This window comes from Eublepharis macularius, chromosome 6 (assembly GCF_028583425.1).
Source record: "Eublepharis macularius isolate TG4126 chromosome 6, MPM_Emac_v1.0, whole genome shotgun sequence".
In the NCBI taxonomy this organism is placed as follows: Eukaryota; Metazoa; Chordata; class Lepidosauria; order Squamata; family Eublepharidae; genus Eublepharis; species Eublepharis macularius.
The window spans coordinates 41,902,286-41,920,156 of record NC_072795.1 but is presented as its reverse complement, the minus strand read 5'-3'; the positions used below and the strand labels follow the sequence as shown (position 1 = coordinate 41,920,156).

Genomic DNA, 17,871 nt, shown 5'->3' with positions numbered 1-17,871 from the left:
AAAATGGAGCAGAAAAGATACCACTTTTTAATTTTAGCCTAATTCATATTTGTTACTTATTTTAAAACACCATAATTCATAAAAAGATGGATCTACTTAGGGAGAGGGTATATGTTCCTGTGAACCTGGAGAAATCAAATTTTCAGAAAAAATTAAATTTAAAATTATATTTTATATATCAAAAAACATATCCACATACAAAAGTAAAATGGGTAGGGATCAAGGAGCATTGGGGAATGATGGAAATATGTTATTGGGAGGGCTGGGGAGGTGGAGGAAAGTGCATGATGGGGAGGGGAAAGGCAGCATGGGCCAGAAGGAGGAAGAGATTTCCCCTTCCCGCAAACCCTTGTAGATCCCCCCCTTGTATCATCATAATTATCAATGAAATCCTTGAAAGGTGTTCCAAAGAAATGTAATGTGTATCATTTACAAAAATCTTTAATAATTTAAATTCACATGCAAGTCCTCATCCACGTAAGCGCATAACACACCAAATTCTATTAAAGACATACTTAGATATTTAGCCCTATATAATAATAAAGAATTGTGTCATGTTCCTGGAATTGCTGGTTCTACATACAATGGGCAACCTGTAATCTAGAACTTAATCAAAACTCACCAATGAAATAGTTGTTTCCTAATGCAAGCATTTCTTCTGTCAGGACAAGTCCACCCATTGCTTGCAGAAGAGTAACACTTGAGGCATCTATCAGCGAACACTGTTTAAACCTTCCTGTTGTGACTTTCCATAACAAAATTAGGGAAGCTGTAGCATCTTGCCTTATACTAAAAGACAAAAAAAGATTTTAAAAATAGCAACATCAAACAATTCTTTAAAAATCTTTGAATACAAAAAAGCAAACATGTAGCACAGATTCCAAAACCAAAAGACAGAGACTTTAATACAAATAAGCTACCTTTTAATGCAATGTATTTTTCTGCAACTGAACCTTTACAAAGGTTAGGGAGAAGGTCAAGAGACACTCCCAATCAAAGGAAAATCCGGTAGTTCTTGGGAATAGAACTTGAAAACTGGGAAAAGGTCATAGAGGAAAGGATTTTACTCTCCATTCAAACCAAATGTCACTAGCCTCCCAGGTTCTGGCTGCTCTGTTATGGTGTCATGAAACGTCCTGAAAAAAAATTGAATGCCAAGGGTAGAATGGTAGCAATACATTGCTGGCAAACACTGGCACTTCTGCAAGAAGATTGAAATATCAATTTTGCTTATGCAGTGTTTGGGAACATGAGAAGCCACCTGCTTCTGGTAGAAAGACAGATGCACTGGGCTGGCAAGAGAGTCTGAAAGCTGAGTAAATAAGAGCCCAAGAAGAAAAGAAGATGAGAGATTGAGAGGCAATGAACTTGACAGAGATAAGACAGCACAGAAGGTTGGCTGAGAATTGGAAACTTGACACGAGAAGCAGAGAATGCAAAGGCCTCAGTGAATGGAGACGGCAGATTGCTGAAAAGAGAAAAGATACTGGGGAAAGGACTTTGCACCAGGCCTGTCAGGAAGACAACAGACAAAGAAGAGAGTTTTGGAGGCCGGAGGATTGCGGGAGAGGGAGGGAGCCAAAACGGAAGGAGAAATGGTTAAATTTCACAAAATGCTGCTGACATCTCTAGTTGTCAGTTACTAAATTAAATTAAATACTATCTTACTCCCCTATAAAAGCACCCTCCTAGGCTGTTCCATTACCCCACAGTTCTTCTGATTCCTTTATAAAAATGCCCTCTTGGAGCCTTCTGTATGACACAGTATTAACCATGTTGGTATCATTCAGGAGCAAAAGGCAACTACATTGTGCTTCTATTATGCTAATTCTAAAAAGACTAACAGTGCAATCCTAAAAAGGGTTGTTCCGATCTAAGCTCATTGAAATGAATGGGCTTAGACTGGAGTAACTCTGTTTAGGATTGCACTGTAAATACATGTTTCTGTACATAAATTTCTTAGTGACCCTTCCCAAAGAAATAACTGTTGTCTCATTCAGCGATGTTCAAACCAAACTGGCTTATAAACATCTTTGATCAAATTCATCCCCATCATCTGAGAAGTTTTTTATTGCCCTGCAGCTTCTTTCATGAGTATATCCTTGTTGATGGGGTGGATAAATCTGTTGCCCCCTCTGTCCTAATTTGATTAGGAATCTCCTCTCTTCAGTAAGGCCTCACTTAGTGACGTGCTCATGGTTACTGGCATAGCACCCAAAGGTTGTCCCATGGTTCATCTCATCAGAGCAGCTACTTGTTGCAGCTGTCGTACTAGATTTATTATTATAACATCCCTTCCAACTGGAACAGAAGCAGCCTGGATGTACATCTGCAAGGCCTCTTCCCTACCAACGGGAGGTTCAACTTTGCCTACCTCAGAAAGTAAGGATGAGAGTCAGAACTAACTAGGGTATACTGATTCAAGAAGCTTCTACCAACATGGGCCTCTGGTTAATTCTAGGTCCTAGATCCAAATCAAGCTTCAAAGATCCAGGTGCTGCCTACTGAAAGCATAAGGTTAGTTGTTTCATTTTATGAAAACGCATGACACTGCTTCATACATGGTCAGCACTGCAGTACTGCCTACTATAAATGGTAGTAACTCTCTAAGTGACTCTCTAAGGTCTCTCTAAGATCTTTTGCATCACCTTTTACCTGATCCCTTTAAACTAGATATGCTGGGGATTGACCCTGGGAAATTCTGCATGCTAAGCAGATGCTCTATTGCTAAGCCATGATCCCCCCAACCCCACCTGGGGTTATTGTATAAGGCATATGGATATGAATATAATTTTGAAATAATGTATTTTAACTGAAATCTCATGGAGGCCGTAGAATAGGAGGAAGGAATGCAAGAACGGATTTGCAAAGAAATATGGACTATTTGATGTAATGTATTTGTTCTCAACAAAGGATGGAGGAGGCTGGATGTGTAGAAAGAACCCAGCAATGTGCCTTTCCCCCAGGACCCCAAAGTGTAACTGTGGCATTGTCCACTACCTACAGACTTATTACATCTCTTGTTATCACTAATGCATAAAACTTAAGAGGAACCCAAATTATTTTTTAAAATATCTATGCAATGTCTTCAACGAAGGAGAATTTCTTACTTTATTGATGTATTATTTGGCACTTCAAAAGATATAAGGCGACCCCCGCCAGAATTATTGGAGCTGGTGTTTCCACAAGCCACATCAGGAATTATCTAGAAGGGGAATAATGAACACATCAGGGTATTTTATACAAACTATATTTTAAAGCAGTAAAAATAATACATGATAAAAATGAAACTGAGAGAAAATATTTGATGGGGGAACTCTAAGGCTCTTGCTAAATAATAGATCTTGCCTTTAAAAGACATCAGATCTTGTCTTTAAAAGACATTATAGAAAAAAATGGAATTTCACCACATAATATGCCAGATAAATCTGTGTAACTGCAACATGACCCTTTAAATAAGAGGTAATATAAACCATTCAGACTTTTGAAAGTGCAGCAGGAAGAACTGATAGTAAGCATAGCTGAGACACACTATCACATATAGTTTCAACAAATCACTGATAGCAACTCTCTGCCACCTGATCCCTACAACAAAGAAGTATGTTATCATTTTTTTTCTCACTGACAGCTTTATACAAAATATAAATTGAGCCATCACTATCTGCCAAGGAAAGAAATCCCATGATCTACATGGCACTTTTAGTAAAATAATTTATTTCAGGCAATCATTGCTCTATCAGAAAAATGCTCTATGCTGATAATCTGGAGGGCTGGTGTAGCATAGCACTTATCTTTTTTCTTCTGCTGATTGAAGGCTTCCCAGTAGGGAAAGCCTTGAATCAAATTCCAGCTTGCCGTGTCTGAATGTAAGTGCCTGAGTGAATTGGGATTTGTTTCCACCCCTGCCACACCTCGAGATTCTAAACTGGGATTAAAATGAGGTTTAAAATCCCCATTTAAAGAGAGGATATTTCATTTGCTTTCCAGCTGCCTACATTTGGCCACCATGGCAAACTTAGACTTGTCATAAAATTTCTATTTGTCTGTGACATATAAATGTTGCCGGTTACTAAATAGATGGTATATATTTCAAAAACCATTGGAAAAGATAATGATCTTATATTCCCCATGATCCTGATTTCAATTCAACACTAGGTGTGTGCACTTTGGGAATCCGATGCGGGTAAAATACCCGAATCGGACCCGATCCAGAAAGCTTAGGGATTTACGAATTGGGGCCAGAGCCGCAAATCCCAAAGCAAAGCTTCCCAAAGCATTCGTAATGCTTCAGGAAGCTTCGGGTTTAAATGCCCGTTTCCCTGCCGCTGCAAGCAGCAGGGAAAGGAGCATTTAAAGCCCTGATTAATGAGCTGCTCGTCAGGGGCTTCCCCAATGATCTGTTCGCCCACTGATGTCGGGGCTCCTCGGCCCCAACACTTGGGGGGGAGGAGGAGGCGGGGAGGCAGCAGGCTTAAGCCTGCAACCCACCCCACCCCGCCAGGCGCTCCATTTGCCCGCCGATGTCAGGGCGAGGAGCTCCTCGGCCCCAACATTGCAGGCGAGTGAAGGAGGCAGTGGGAGGCTGCAGGCTTAAGCCTGTACCCTCCCTGCCAAGCACTCCAGTCACATGCCGATGTCGGGGACAAGGAGGTCTCCTCTCCATCCCAACTGGGTGGAGGGGGGCCCCTGAGCAGAAGCCCATTCCCGGCACGGCTTCCAAGCCATGCCAGGAACAAGCCTCAGCTCTTGGTCTCCCCTCCATCACAACCAGGTGGAGGAGGGGAGGGGGCCCTGAGCAGAAGCTCATTCCCGGCATGGCTTCCAAGCCGCGCTGGGAACAAGCCTCGGCTCTCTGTCTCCCCTCCATTCCAACCAGGTGGAGGAGGGGAGGGGACCCTGAGCAGAAGCCCGTTCCCTGCACGGCTTCCAAGCCACGCCGGGAACAAGCCTCGGCTCTCAGTCTCCCCTCCATCCCAACCGGGTGGAGGGGAGGGGGCCCTGAGCAGAAGCCCATTCCCGGTGTGGTTTCCAAGCCGTGCCGGGAACTGGCTTCTGCTCAAAGTCTCTCCCCTTCCCAACCAGCTGATAGTTTAAAGGTACCTGCTTGCAGGAAAGGGGCCCTCTAAACTATCAGCTGGCTTGCGCAGGTGGGAATCCCCCCTGTCGCCTGCCAGCTGGTAGTTTAAAGGGATCTTTAAAGGGCCAGGTAAGTTGGTTGGAGGAGAGGGGAGCTAAGTGGGGGGGGGTTGAGGTGGGGGGTGCTGGGAAAAATCCCAGTCCCCTAAATCACTTTGGAATGCTCCGAATCTTTACAGAGCATTCCGAAGTGATTCAAATACCCGAATCTAAAGCGGCTTGCCACTTTGGGTTTGGGGTATTTCCGAATATATTTCCTGCTTTGGCTAAACCCGAAGCAGGAAATCCGAATATTTTCGGGCTGCACACCCCTATTCAACACTTGCATTCTGCACTGGATGCCTGTGGGTAAAGGGGCTCAAATTCACTTTGAGTTCCACACTCAAAATTTCTATAAAATGATGTATCGGTGGTATATCTCTCCTGATAAATGAGCAAAAATGAGTAAAAGTATGTTATACAAATGATGGAAATGTGAGCAACATGAAGGAACATTTTATCATCTTTGGCGGACTTGACCTAAAGCAAAAAAAAATTGATCACAAATTCATATGATAATACAAAAAATGTTGAAGATCAATATACAATTTAAACCAGAAGCCTTTTTGTTGGGATTAATGGATAAATAGTTGTAAAACAAACATTGTATCTTATTTCTATATATGACCACAGTGGCTACGCTTTTATATGTGCAAAAATGGAAAGTACAGTATTGCATTCAATTGAGGACTGAATTATGAAAATGATGGAGTTAGCAGAGATGGCTAAACTTGTAGCTTTGATCAGAGATAAAACACTGTCTACCTTTACGGTTAACTGGAAACCCCTTATTGACTTTCTGCATGAGACGAAGAAAAATGAACGGAAGATTTGTGGTTTTGATTTCTAAGAAGATAAATTTGGTAAAAATAAATAGAAGGGGAGCAGTATTGAAAAGGTAAGTTTTGAAGATATTAAAACTAAAAGTATAATGTTTGTTAAATATGATAGGTGTTATAGAGAAAAATGGAAAATAAAGTATTTATTATTTTTCTTTGTTATTTTCAAATTTTGTTCTTCTTTCTCCCTTTGTACACTTTTTTCTTTACTTTCTTTTTCTATTTTTCTGCCATTTTTATTGGGCTTTTAATCAATAAAATAAAAAGTATTCCACATACATTTTACACCAATAATAATATTGCCTAGTGAGACTCCATATCTCATGTAATGCAAGATAATACTCCAAAGAAGAGTATGTATCATGTTTAACCATTTGTTTCTTCTTGAAACCATTTAAATTTGATGATGTTCTATAAAATAAAATTAAGCAATGCATTAGTTAAAATAGGCAACTTTCCCATGAAAGCATGAAAAACAATGAGTTGAATTTTAGCTTTAAATCATCTTATAATTTTTTCTTCCAGTTGATTTTACCTCTACTTCATTCCATTTCAGGTCCATGACTTTCTGTCCCTCCTTTGGCTCCCACATAGGCAGTGTCACTGTGGCTTGTGATCGTGGCAAGACCATGTCAGGTTCCATGGTGGCCAACGCTGGCCTGCTTTGGCTTGGTGGCTCTGATTCTGTCCATTCAGACACGGGAGGACTATAAAGTGAATGTTCACAGTTTGTACCTTCATAGCCTTCATCACACACACAGAGATAGCCGTCACTGTTACTACTGCAGTTGCCATGGTGGCAAGGGCTGCTGGCACATGAATCTGAAACAAACTGAACAGAAACAATATCATCGATCAATATCATGAAATAGGATTTGATAAATGGAGTAAAATTTCTACTTAGCTTAGATAACTTTAAAGGGTTTAACATGAGAAATTACATATGGTGCATTGTCCACATTTCAATAAAAAGGATTCCCAGATTTTGCAGATATAATAAAGCAAGAAAGCAGACACGAGTAAGGAAAATTTAGTAATGTTAAAAGGGTGGCACTTTGAGAGCCAGGCAGAAAAATCTTGCAATATTATTCTCTTAGAATGTGCTGAAAATCTATGCTATTTGGAAACATTTTATGTTGAAAGAACACTGTGTTGTTTTGTATGAGACCAAGACAGGTATCAAATAGGTATCTTACTCTTCTGACTGAGCCAACGACCTCCAATGCCAACAGAGGATTTGTGTCACACTAGCATTCCTGAATATGACTCCAGCCAGTCACTGATACTATGAACCAAGCTACAAGTGACGAATTACACTTGCCTGGCAAGTGAACAGACTCACGTGTATTCCTCCCTGTTTACTTGTCATTCACTTGCTCTCTTGGAGGCAAGTGTAATTTGTCACTTGTAACTTGGCTCTATGTCTGCCGCTTCTGTCCCAATCAATGCTCTGTATGCATTTTTTTTAATAAAATGGAAGAGGGGCAGACATGGTTGTAAAAGGAAAGAAGCAAGAAGCAGAAGGCTTCAGGGTGCTGTCCATACACATAGACATCTTTCCTCTATTTCTCCACTGCAAATCACTTCCTGCTACTTTGTAATAGAGAATCTTCCAGTCAGCACTCTTTCTCAACTGTTTTTTCCCAATAAAATAGTAGCTACATCTTATCTTTATTTATTTACTTTGCATTTCTATTCCGCTATCCCCATGAAGGGCTCAGGGCGGATTACAACAAGTTAAAACACATTAACATTTTAATTTATACAATATAAAAACAATCAAAATTTTAAAACATTCCATCATAAATATACATTAACATACAATAAATATAGTAACCAGATGGCGGCAATCAATAAAACAGCAATTCAACTCAGCAGAGCAAGGTGGTGGACAACCTCTAGTAGGGAAGGTTCAGATCTTATATTCCTCTTTATTTTTCATTTTTCGGTCAGCGGATGCCAAGCCTGACCTCAACCATATGTCTGGTGAACATCTCCATCTTACAGGCCCACCAAAACAATAACAGATCCTGCCAGGCCTTGGTCTCAGTAAACAGAGAGTTCCACCAGACTGGAGCCAGGACAGAAAACACCCTGGCTCTGGCTGAGGTCAGGCAGGCCTCCCTGGGGCCAGGGACCACCAATAGATGTTTCTCTTCCAATCAGAGCATCCTCTTTGGCACAAATGGGGAGAGGTAGTCCTGCAGATAACACACACTGCTGCATTTTGGACCAGCTGTAGTCTCTGGGTCAGACTCAAGGGAAGCCCCACGTAGAGTGAGTTACAGTAGTTCAGCCTAGAGAAGACCATTGCCTGAATCACTGTAGTTAAGTCGCTGGTCAAGAGGTAAGGGACAAGCCGCCTAGTCCATCATAGGTGGAAAAAAGAGGACCTAGTAACCGCTGTGACCTGTGCCTCCATTTTCAAAGAGGCATCCAGAATCACCCCTAGGCTCCTAACCAATGACACTGGTGCAAGCAGCGCCCTATCGAGGGTTGGGAGTCAGAGTCCAGTACCTAACCCCCCGCGACTCAAATACAGGACCTCCGTCTTCATAGAGTTTAATTTCAGTCGACTCTGTTTCAACCAACCCATCACAGCTTCAAAAGAGTGCTCCAGGACATCCAGGGCCGAGCCAGGCCAGCCGTCCATCATCAGATATAAATGGGTGTCATCTGCATATTAATGACACCCAAGTCTGAAATGCTGCACCAACTGGGAAAGGGGGCCCATATAGATGTTAAACAGTAGTGGGGAGAGTATTGCCCCTTGTAGGACACTGCACAGCATTGGTCGGCAGGATGACAATCTCTCCCCAAGCGCTACCCTTTGTCCTCAACCGTGGAGAAAGGAAACAAGCCATTGCAAGGCAACCCCTTGTATCTCCACGTCGGCAAGGCAGTGTATCAAGAGTTTATAATCGACCGTATCAAACTCTGCCAACAGATCCAATAATATCAGCAGCACCGATCCAACTTGATCTAGGTGTCTATGGAGTTTGTCCGTGAGGCCGACCAGCAGTATCTCCATCCCAGGCCCTGGGCGGAAACCAGACTGGAAGCGATCTAGGGCTGACACTTCATTCAGGAACCCCTGCAGCTGTTCCACCACCACCCGCTCAACCATTTTACCCAGAAACTGGCAGTTAGAAACTGGGCGGTAATTGACCAGATTGGTAGAGTCCAGATCTGACTTCTTTAGGAGAGGCCTCACCATGGCTTCCTTTAAAACCCCAGGGAAAACTGCAGGGCTTAGGGACAAGTTGACAATGGCCTCCAATTGGACCCATACTCCATTGGCACCAGCTTTTACCAGCCATGATGGGGATGGGTCCAAGAGGCAAGTGTTAGGCCTCACTGATCACAGGGTCCTGTCAATCTCATCCCCACTGAGAAGACTGAAATGATTTAATATTGGCCCAGAAGATGGCCAAGGTGTCTCTAATTCACGTACTGTATCAATTGTGGCTGGCAAATCGCAGCGGAGAGACAAAATTTTATCAGCAAAAAACTTCCCAAAAACCTCACAGCTAATGTCCAAATTCAGAATCTGATGGTCTCCATCCATCACGGAGACCAATGAGCAAACCACATTAAACAATTTTGCTGGGTGTGAGCTAGCTGACGTGATGGAGGCTGTGTGGAATTCCTTCTTCACAGTCTTCACCGCCACCTCATAGGATTTCATAAGCGTCCTATAAGATGAGCTTGCTTCTTCGTCATGTTTTTGCCATCACACTCGCTCAAGCCATCTTAGTTCCCACTTCTTCTGCCGTAGCTCCTCTGTATACCAAGGAACCCGTCAGACACAAGGATGAAGAGGGTGACAGGGAGTGATCTCGTTGATAGCTTCGGAGAGCCATCAGTAAAACACTGTTGCTCATTCTACAATCCAAAAATTGTATGAGTGTGTGTACAAACACATAGGACAGGCCAAAGATGTTACCTCATTTGAACACTTTTAAAGTGGCTCATATACAACACTATGCATTTAATTGCTTTCAAGAGGGATAATGGCACATGACATTTCACCATATGCTTATACCTGTTTAGGAGATAGGTACAAAGATTGAACAGATCTCACAATGTTATGTTTCAAATAGTAGTAGTAGAGTTTATTGTCTATGGCCAAAGGCCATTACAATCTGAACACATAAAACAATCTGACATAAATAAGCATATCAAATATACAGATATCAACAGATATGAGCACACTGGTGTGTTTCAGGATTCTCCTAATGCCAAAGAGGGAAAAAACCAAAGATGTGTGTAAATAGCCAGGGAGGGAGGGAGCGTTTTGCACAGCCATTTGAGGAATGAAGCAGCAGGGAAGCATTCTTCCCTAGCCTAAAAAAAATGAGAAAGTGTGTTTATAGCCCAAAGGGAGAAAGCTAAAGCAGCCTTTTAACCCTTTTCTGGCTTTTAAAGCCAGGAGGGAGGAAGTGAACGAAGCAGCGACATTACAACGCTTTCCTGGCTTAAAAAAAAAAAGAGTGTAGAACAAGCATGAAAAGTACATGTTTTCCCCCAGAACTCAGCCACCAATTTCCTCTCCAGAGGGCATAGGACTGCCCAATCAGCAAATACAGGGATAGGGAGGGGGTGAAATGGGCTCCAACATCACAACGGTATGACACAAGTGCAGTTTAAAAAAAAGTGACATCAGTTCCAGCCTCCACAAATGGCAACTTCAAACATCTCAACTCATCGGCAGACACCAAATTACCTCTAAGTTGTGCACTGCAGAATGCCAGGAGCCTAAGCGGACTCAGCGCTGATTGGCCTGAATAGATAGAGGTACCAGCTTAAAATGTGCTGTGTGTAAAGGGCCTCAGTGAGAAAGGCTGGCTATAAATTCCTAGTTGCAAATGCAAATTTTATGCTCCTGTGGAATGTGGGGCTGACACATTGCTAGGAACCAGTAAAGATCCCAGATGGCTCAACTTTTACCTTCTGCAGTCTCAATTGTTTTGCACCTGGTTATTGGTGACCTCCAAGCAACTAAACATGGATGTTTTGTCTAAACTCAAAGAATACATTAGTTATCTTTTAGTTGTCTTGGCATGCCACAAATACCAGTGCAGATATAATAGTATAATATAACCACCTACTACCAGCAAACTAGCAATGCATTTACAAATCTGACTAGTGGATGCCAAATCAGTCATTCAGAAATTCCTATTTCAGCTTTATTTTCTAAATGGACAAGTTGCTGAAGCCACATTTGCAGTACAAGAACAGTCAACTGAATAGCCTCTATATTACTGTATGGTAGAATAACTTGGTTAAAAAATGTAGATAAACATGTCAATATAGTGCAATTACAGAATCCAATACTTTTGGGTTTCATAAAAGCAAATGGATGCCGCATGTGCTCCATTGTTATCTGCTTCTGTATTTATCCATGGAGCACATGACTGTCAGCTTGCATGTTCTACTCTATAGAAATATTGGTACAAGTCAGCAGATGCAGAACGTAGCTGACAAAGCAAGAGCTGAGGGTGAAAAAAAATTACAATTTGTATAAGGTTTGCAGACAAAAGTATACCAAGGTGACTTTTACAGTACATTTAATTTTTTTTTCTCCAGTTCCAAGAGAATGCAGAAAAGGATAGAAGTATCATTATAATACCAATAGTAAATTAGTCTAGTCATACTGTTCTTTCTATTTGCTATAAAATGGAAACATCAGCATGTGAGAAAGACTACTTCGGTTCATACCTACTGCAGTTCCCTGAACAGGTATGGCTTTTAAGCAATTAGTATTCAACCAATATATCAGAAGCCACAGTGCATCACTACCCAATCCAAGGCAGATTGTATCAGAGGGGCAACAACACTATTAATTTTTTTTTAAAAAAAAGAAGGGAAGTCGCACAAAGAGAGAAAAGAAGATACAATAACTAGCTTTACTCATCTTTAAAAACCACAAGCACCAAATATAAAATCACATGAACACATGAAGGCACCTTATAGTGAGTCAGACCCATTGGTCTACCAAGATCAGTACTGCCTTCTCTTAGTTGCCATGGCTCCCCATAGCTTCCAGTTGAGGTCCTTCACAAATACCTATTATGTGGTCCTTTTAACTGGAGATGCCAGGAGATGGATCTGGGACCCTCCACATGCAAAACACTGAAGAATGGCTCCTCCATAAAGGCTTTTAAAGGCTTTCATTTTTTATCTGGTATTTTTTCTGTCTGAATACTGAAAAACAATCTTTAAAAACAGAGAGAGATACACAACAGAAACTCCATCTCCTAAAGCTTCCTGAAAAATTGAAGTCATTCATTTCTTCACAAGGACAGCATCTGGTTTTTAATAGCTCAGTAGCAAAGACTCAGTAATTCTAATAAGAGTACAACATTCTAAATCAGACTTTTTGAACCATCGCCCCTCAGGCCCTCACCTCTCACCTCTCATATTTCAGAGAGTAACTTATCACAATCCCATCGAAGTACTCAAACAGGTCAGATGTCAGAGGTGACAGAAACATCCATTTGACAAAATGTATGCATAATTTTGGACAGATATCCTTGACCAACATCAACAGGATTCTTGGAGGAGTGGAGGCCTATTCCCCTTCCTGACTGGAAAAATAATGCCAGGGTAAGTTAAGGGTTCTTCTCTTGCTAAAGTTTCAGGTGGGTAGCTGGGTTGGTCTGTAGTAGAAGAGCAAGATTCAGGTCCAGTAGCACCTTAGTGACCAACTAGATTTCCAGGGTGAGCTTTTAAAAGTCCATTCCAAGGAGGTTGCTGGGCCCAGATTAATGGCAGCTGCTATGCTCCACACCTAGGGGTGCCATTGCTCCCACCCTCCCCCCATGCCCATTTACGTGGCTGGCAGGAGGCATGCTTCCTAGGGTGCCCCCCGGGCAGCGTGGTGCACTCCTGGGCAGGGCAGTACACCCCCGGGCCCACAGCAGCCCGATTCACACTCTGTAGCGGGCCCGATTCAGGCCAAATTATGCCCCACAGCAGGCTGATTCGTCCCTCTGGTGAGGAGTGCTCCTAGGATGTCCCTTGACCCACGAAATGACGTTGCTTCCTGGAAGTGATGTCATTACGTGCGCCGGGAGCACATGTGCAAGCAGGACCCCAGGAATGCAGCACAGTAAGTGCCAAGCCCCTGATCTCCCACCGGGGTAGTCAGGGGACTTGGCAACCCTATCCACACCCCTCTACCCCCCATAGGCCACAGAATGGGGCCAGGGCTTACAAAGGAGCACTGGCAAATATTCTTCTTGATCTGTCTATATCTTTTGACACTGTAGAGCATTCAATCTGGTTGAAGCAACTGTTAAAGGTGGTGGGGCTCTCAGAGGACTGTACCTTCAAGGGCTTTGGTCACTTCTGTCTACAAGGACATGAAGAGTTATGATTGGAGAAGTAAAATTATGTGTGACAGTATTGAAACTTGGCTCAGCATTCCCACCAGTTTTGCAATATTTGTCATCCTGTGAAATTAGATCATCCAGAGCTTTAGTCATTCACTGAAGCCTTTGCTTTGGTCTTGAATCAATATCACAAAACTCTGGTCAAGTGGATTGAAGGGGAACTTTCGAGATCATGCTGGATACTGAGACAAGTTGATGTGGATTGGGAAAGCAGATATTCTGGAAGGGATTTATTTACAACTGTGAATAGTATGAAGATAGTAGGTGAGGTAAAGTATCTGGAAATGCTCTTGGACCCAACTTCACTAATGAAAAAAAATGATTGGAACTGTTGTTAGGAGTAGAGATGGGCACGAACAGCAATATGAACTAAAAAAACTCACGAACAGCCCAATCTGCTGTTCGTGGACAAGTTGTTCATGAGGCCACATTCAAAACAAACAGGTGGTCGTTGCAAGCCTCGTTTATTGCTGTTCGTCAAGCCAGACAGTCTGGCACCTGCAATCAATTCCCTTGGCAACTTAGGCAGGGATTGTCTGAACTCTGTCTGAACTCCTGCTGTTGCCCTGGAAACCCCAATCTAAGTCCAATTTAGCTTGATAGGCAAGTCTTCCTTTCAAGCGTGGAGCTCCAAATTTGTTACAAGGGAGCAAAGACCAGGGGGAGGGGGGCTTTCAGGGAGAGACAGCTGCTGTTAGAGAGACAGGGTGAGTGCATTGGAGCTTGAATTTTCTTTGTGTGTGGTGGGATAGGGATCTACCCCTTCAGGTTCCAGGGCTGCTGCCAGGCTCTGGGGCCAAGCTATTATTTATTATCAGTACATTTCCTGCTGCCTGCTCAGGTAGGGTTTCTGGGAGTGGTGCGGTAGGGATCTTGATGGCTGGAGGAGAGCCTGCTGGCCCCCATGAACAACGAACAACGAACATGTTTGTGAACAGGATCATGTTCGTCAATGTTAGTTGTTCGTTGTTCGTGGATGGCAACGAACAACGAACACTATGTTCGGGTTTTTTTCTGTTCGTGCCCATGTCTAGTTAGGAGTGCTTTCATTCATCTTTGCCTGATTCAGATACTGTCCACTCTTCAGCTGACCTAGACACTTTGGCTCATGCTGCTATAGTTACTAGAGTAGATCGGTGCAGTGCAGTTTAAGTGGGAAAGCTGCCTCTGTTTTACTTACAGGATCTAGCTGCTATGCTCACAACCAGTTTTGAAACATATGCCCTGGCTTCCTATTTTCTTCTAAGTTCAATTCAAGGTGTTGGTGCTTAACTTAAAAGTTATTTATTATTCGAGGCCTACATACTGGAGAGTTGCCTTTCCCTGTATTATTCAGTGCTGAGCTTCTTGTAGCAATTTCTCCTTTTAGTCCCCCTGTCACACATGATATGTTATGAAGTCATGATGGCAAGCCAGCATGGGCTAAATAAGAAACATAGGGTATACATGCATTAAATAAAATAAAATTTGAACTCATTGCAAAGGTTAGTTCTTTGGCTATAGTCACTTAGGTGGCCTATTGTTTCTGATGCATAACTGTTTTAGATTAGGGAGCTCTGTAAAAGCCTACCAGTGAAGGTCTATTCTTAATATAAACTGTATTTAGGGCAGCTGCTATGTTACATGGCAGTCATGACTGCTACATGTATGTTGGTGTTACAATTTCTTTAAACATGTATATTTCTTGGAACCTTGGTGTAATAATGGCTCCTTTTATACTTACCTTTACATTTTCTTCCAATATCTCTCTACTAGTCCATTCAATCAATAAAAGTTTATAAAATAAGTCAGCTTACTAAATCCAATTATAAAGCGAAGTCTCATGAGATAATTTAAATCATCAGTCCAAGCTATGAATGACAACTAGGTTGGACGGTTTCCAAGCTGCCCTTCCACTTCTATATGCTTTGAATATTCCATGAAATAAAAATGCCAGCAAACACAATAAATGCATAGAGTGGAGCAGTACACCACTGAAGCAGTAAGTACTTGAAGAAAAGGTTCTGTTTAATTGAAAACCAAAACAGAGGCCAAAATCTGCAAAAACATCCATCCACCCAAACAAAATACAGATCTTAATTGCATCTCTACACTATTTTCATCCAATCTTTTCTTTGTATCTCTATGGATATTGCAATTTTGTTTATATTTTTAATGGATCAGCTTGGAAGCTTTTAAACATTTATAATAACAGGAAGGAAACCCAATGAAGAATATCAACTTGCATTGTCTCTGTCTCAAAGTTTTGTTAACAAAATAATCCAGAAATTGGAAAATTCAAGAACATATCCACCATCACACAAAAACATGCATGGGAGTACCAATAAGTCTTATCATGAGCAAGGGTACGGGGGGCTCAGCAATTCATCTAACTTTCATCTTCACTCTAATGCATGCAATGTTAAAGTGAACTGATTGTTTTGCTGCCTAAAAGCCACCCAGAGAAGATGTAAAAGCAGCCAAAACCATAAAACCAATATAAATATCTTGTTCTTATAAAAGCCAGTTCCAAACATTACAAACTACTCCCAATGTTCCAAAATGCTCTAGAATGAATAAGAAAAAGAACTTAAGTAAGGATGAAGCAGACCTGCCATAATATGAGATGCAGTTGTTGGAGCACCTCCTTCTAGCCACTGCTATCATTAGGTACCCAGACCTGTACCAATATAGACCAACTGGAGGATATGCTAAGTATTACTGTGCTCAAGGAACACATTGCACCCAAATAGATTACTACAGTATGTTGGCCTATTTCTACACATATACTTTCTCTCATAACAAGAGACATTTTGCTATTAACTAAAGCAGTACAGTAGCAACACACGCATCAGATGAAAATGGAAGTGACAGTGCATGCCCAGGAAAGGATAGGTATACCTTACTCAGGAAAAAAAATTCCTTGAGCAGGTCCCGGTACTACACTAAGAAAGAAATTTTAGTACTAACCAGATGAGATTTCTTGTTTTGCAGTGGTTTATGTTCACCTCTGGTGATGTTTTATGGTACATACCACATGAAGTTTCTAAGACAGTTATACATTTTGGTTAATGTAAATTGTGAAAATACAGAACATGACGATTCATCATTAAATCAGAACACAAGAAAAAGCAATTATGGGTAATTTATTTATTTATTTTTTAGTTGAAGTAGAATGAAATTGGGGGAACCAGTAAATAAAATCTTTGTGATTTAGCTGAGACTCTATTTAAATATGTGCCAAATCTATGAAGAACTAGATATTCACTTCTGAAAGTGACATCATGGTGCCAGCAGCAGAAGTGCTCCCATGTTTTGTGAGGGGCCGATTCACCCTGCTGGAGGCTAAAATTGGCCCTTGTGAAGTACAAGAGGAAGCCTGTTACCAGCACAATGATGTCATTTGAGGAAGTGACATCATCACACCCCACCAAGAGCACACCCACTGCACACTTGCCCTTGAGGTTTTTTACCTCTCAGGCGTGTTCCCTGGGCTATTCCTCCCCACTAGCCAGGTGAGAGATAGGAAGGCAGAGAATGGGAGCAGGGGATCCCCTGCCCTCACCGGGGAAATAGGATTCCTAGTGGGTATGACTTTCTCAGCTCCCTCTTACCACAGTAATAGGATTTGGGGATGCATTTCAGACTGCCACAGGAAGGGGGAGCAGATAAAGTTGCATTCCATGGGCAGAAGTCCTTGTACCTGCAGAAACACTGTGCTGGATCCAACCCATAAACAGAACCAATTCTATAATCATGCCTTAAAAATAAGTAAATTTATTGTAGCATAAACTTTCATAAGCTGGATCCCATTTTGTCAGATGCACTGAGGCTGCGAAGATGCTAAAAGACTCCCATTTTGGTTTTTGCTGCAACTGCCTAACATAGTGGAATTTATAACACTTCACACAAACCTGTTACAATTAAACTGTTAAATAAAACAAATGCACTTTTAAGAGTAGTGCTGCATCCCACGCTTATGTAATGATCAGCCCCTTCTATGCAGGTGCAGTTAGGAGCGGCGTGCACGTGCACCAGCCTGCGTGATGACGTCACGTGTGACATCATTATGAGCATGCGCACGAGCCGGCCCGATTGCTGCGGCGGGCAGCTGGAACGGCACGCAGGTGGCCTCCCAGCTCTCCCGCTTGGTTGCCCTGCACCGCCCCAGACGTCTGCCTGCAGCTGCTGTGCCCAGCCAGGGGTGTGTGTTGGCAGTGGCAGCAGCGCGTGGCAGGAGGGCTGGGAGGCTGCAGCTCCGTGGTGTGCACTCCCACTCCCAGCGCCTCCTTTGGTGCCCCCCCAGCACCCCGCACCCTGAGGCAACCGGCTACCTGGCCTCAATGGGTGCACCAGCCCTGGGTGCAGTCCTATGTATAATCCAATTATTCCACTGGCCTCCATAGAACTTCTAAGTAAACATACATAAGATCAGACCATATATTTTCTTTCCATAAATATTCTTAAAAACAGTGCATCCT

General features: G+C 42.3%; 1 protein-coding gene across 1 annotated transcript in view; it reads right to left on the bottom strand.

Moving 5' to 3' along the window:
• Nucleotides 1–17,871, bottom strand: part of DNER (delta/notch like EGF repeat containing) — a 206,892-nt gene that overhangs the window by 110,098 nt on the left and 78,923 nt on the right. The window contains exons 2-4 of the mRNA XM_054983178.1: nt 6,550–6,846; nt 3,111–3,205; nt 623–789 (exon numbers count right to left, since the gene is read on the bottom strand). Coding sequence (XP_054839153.1) covers nt 623–789; nt 3,111–3,205; nt 6,550–6,846 — 559 coding nt within the window. The remainder of the gene's footprint in view (nt 1–622; nt 790–3,110; nt 3,206–6,549; nt 6,847–17,871) is intronic.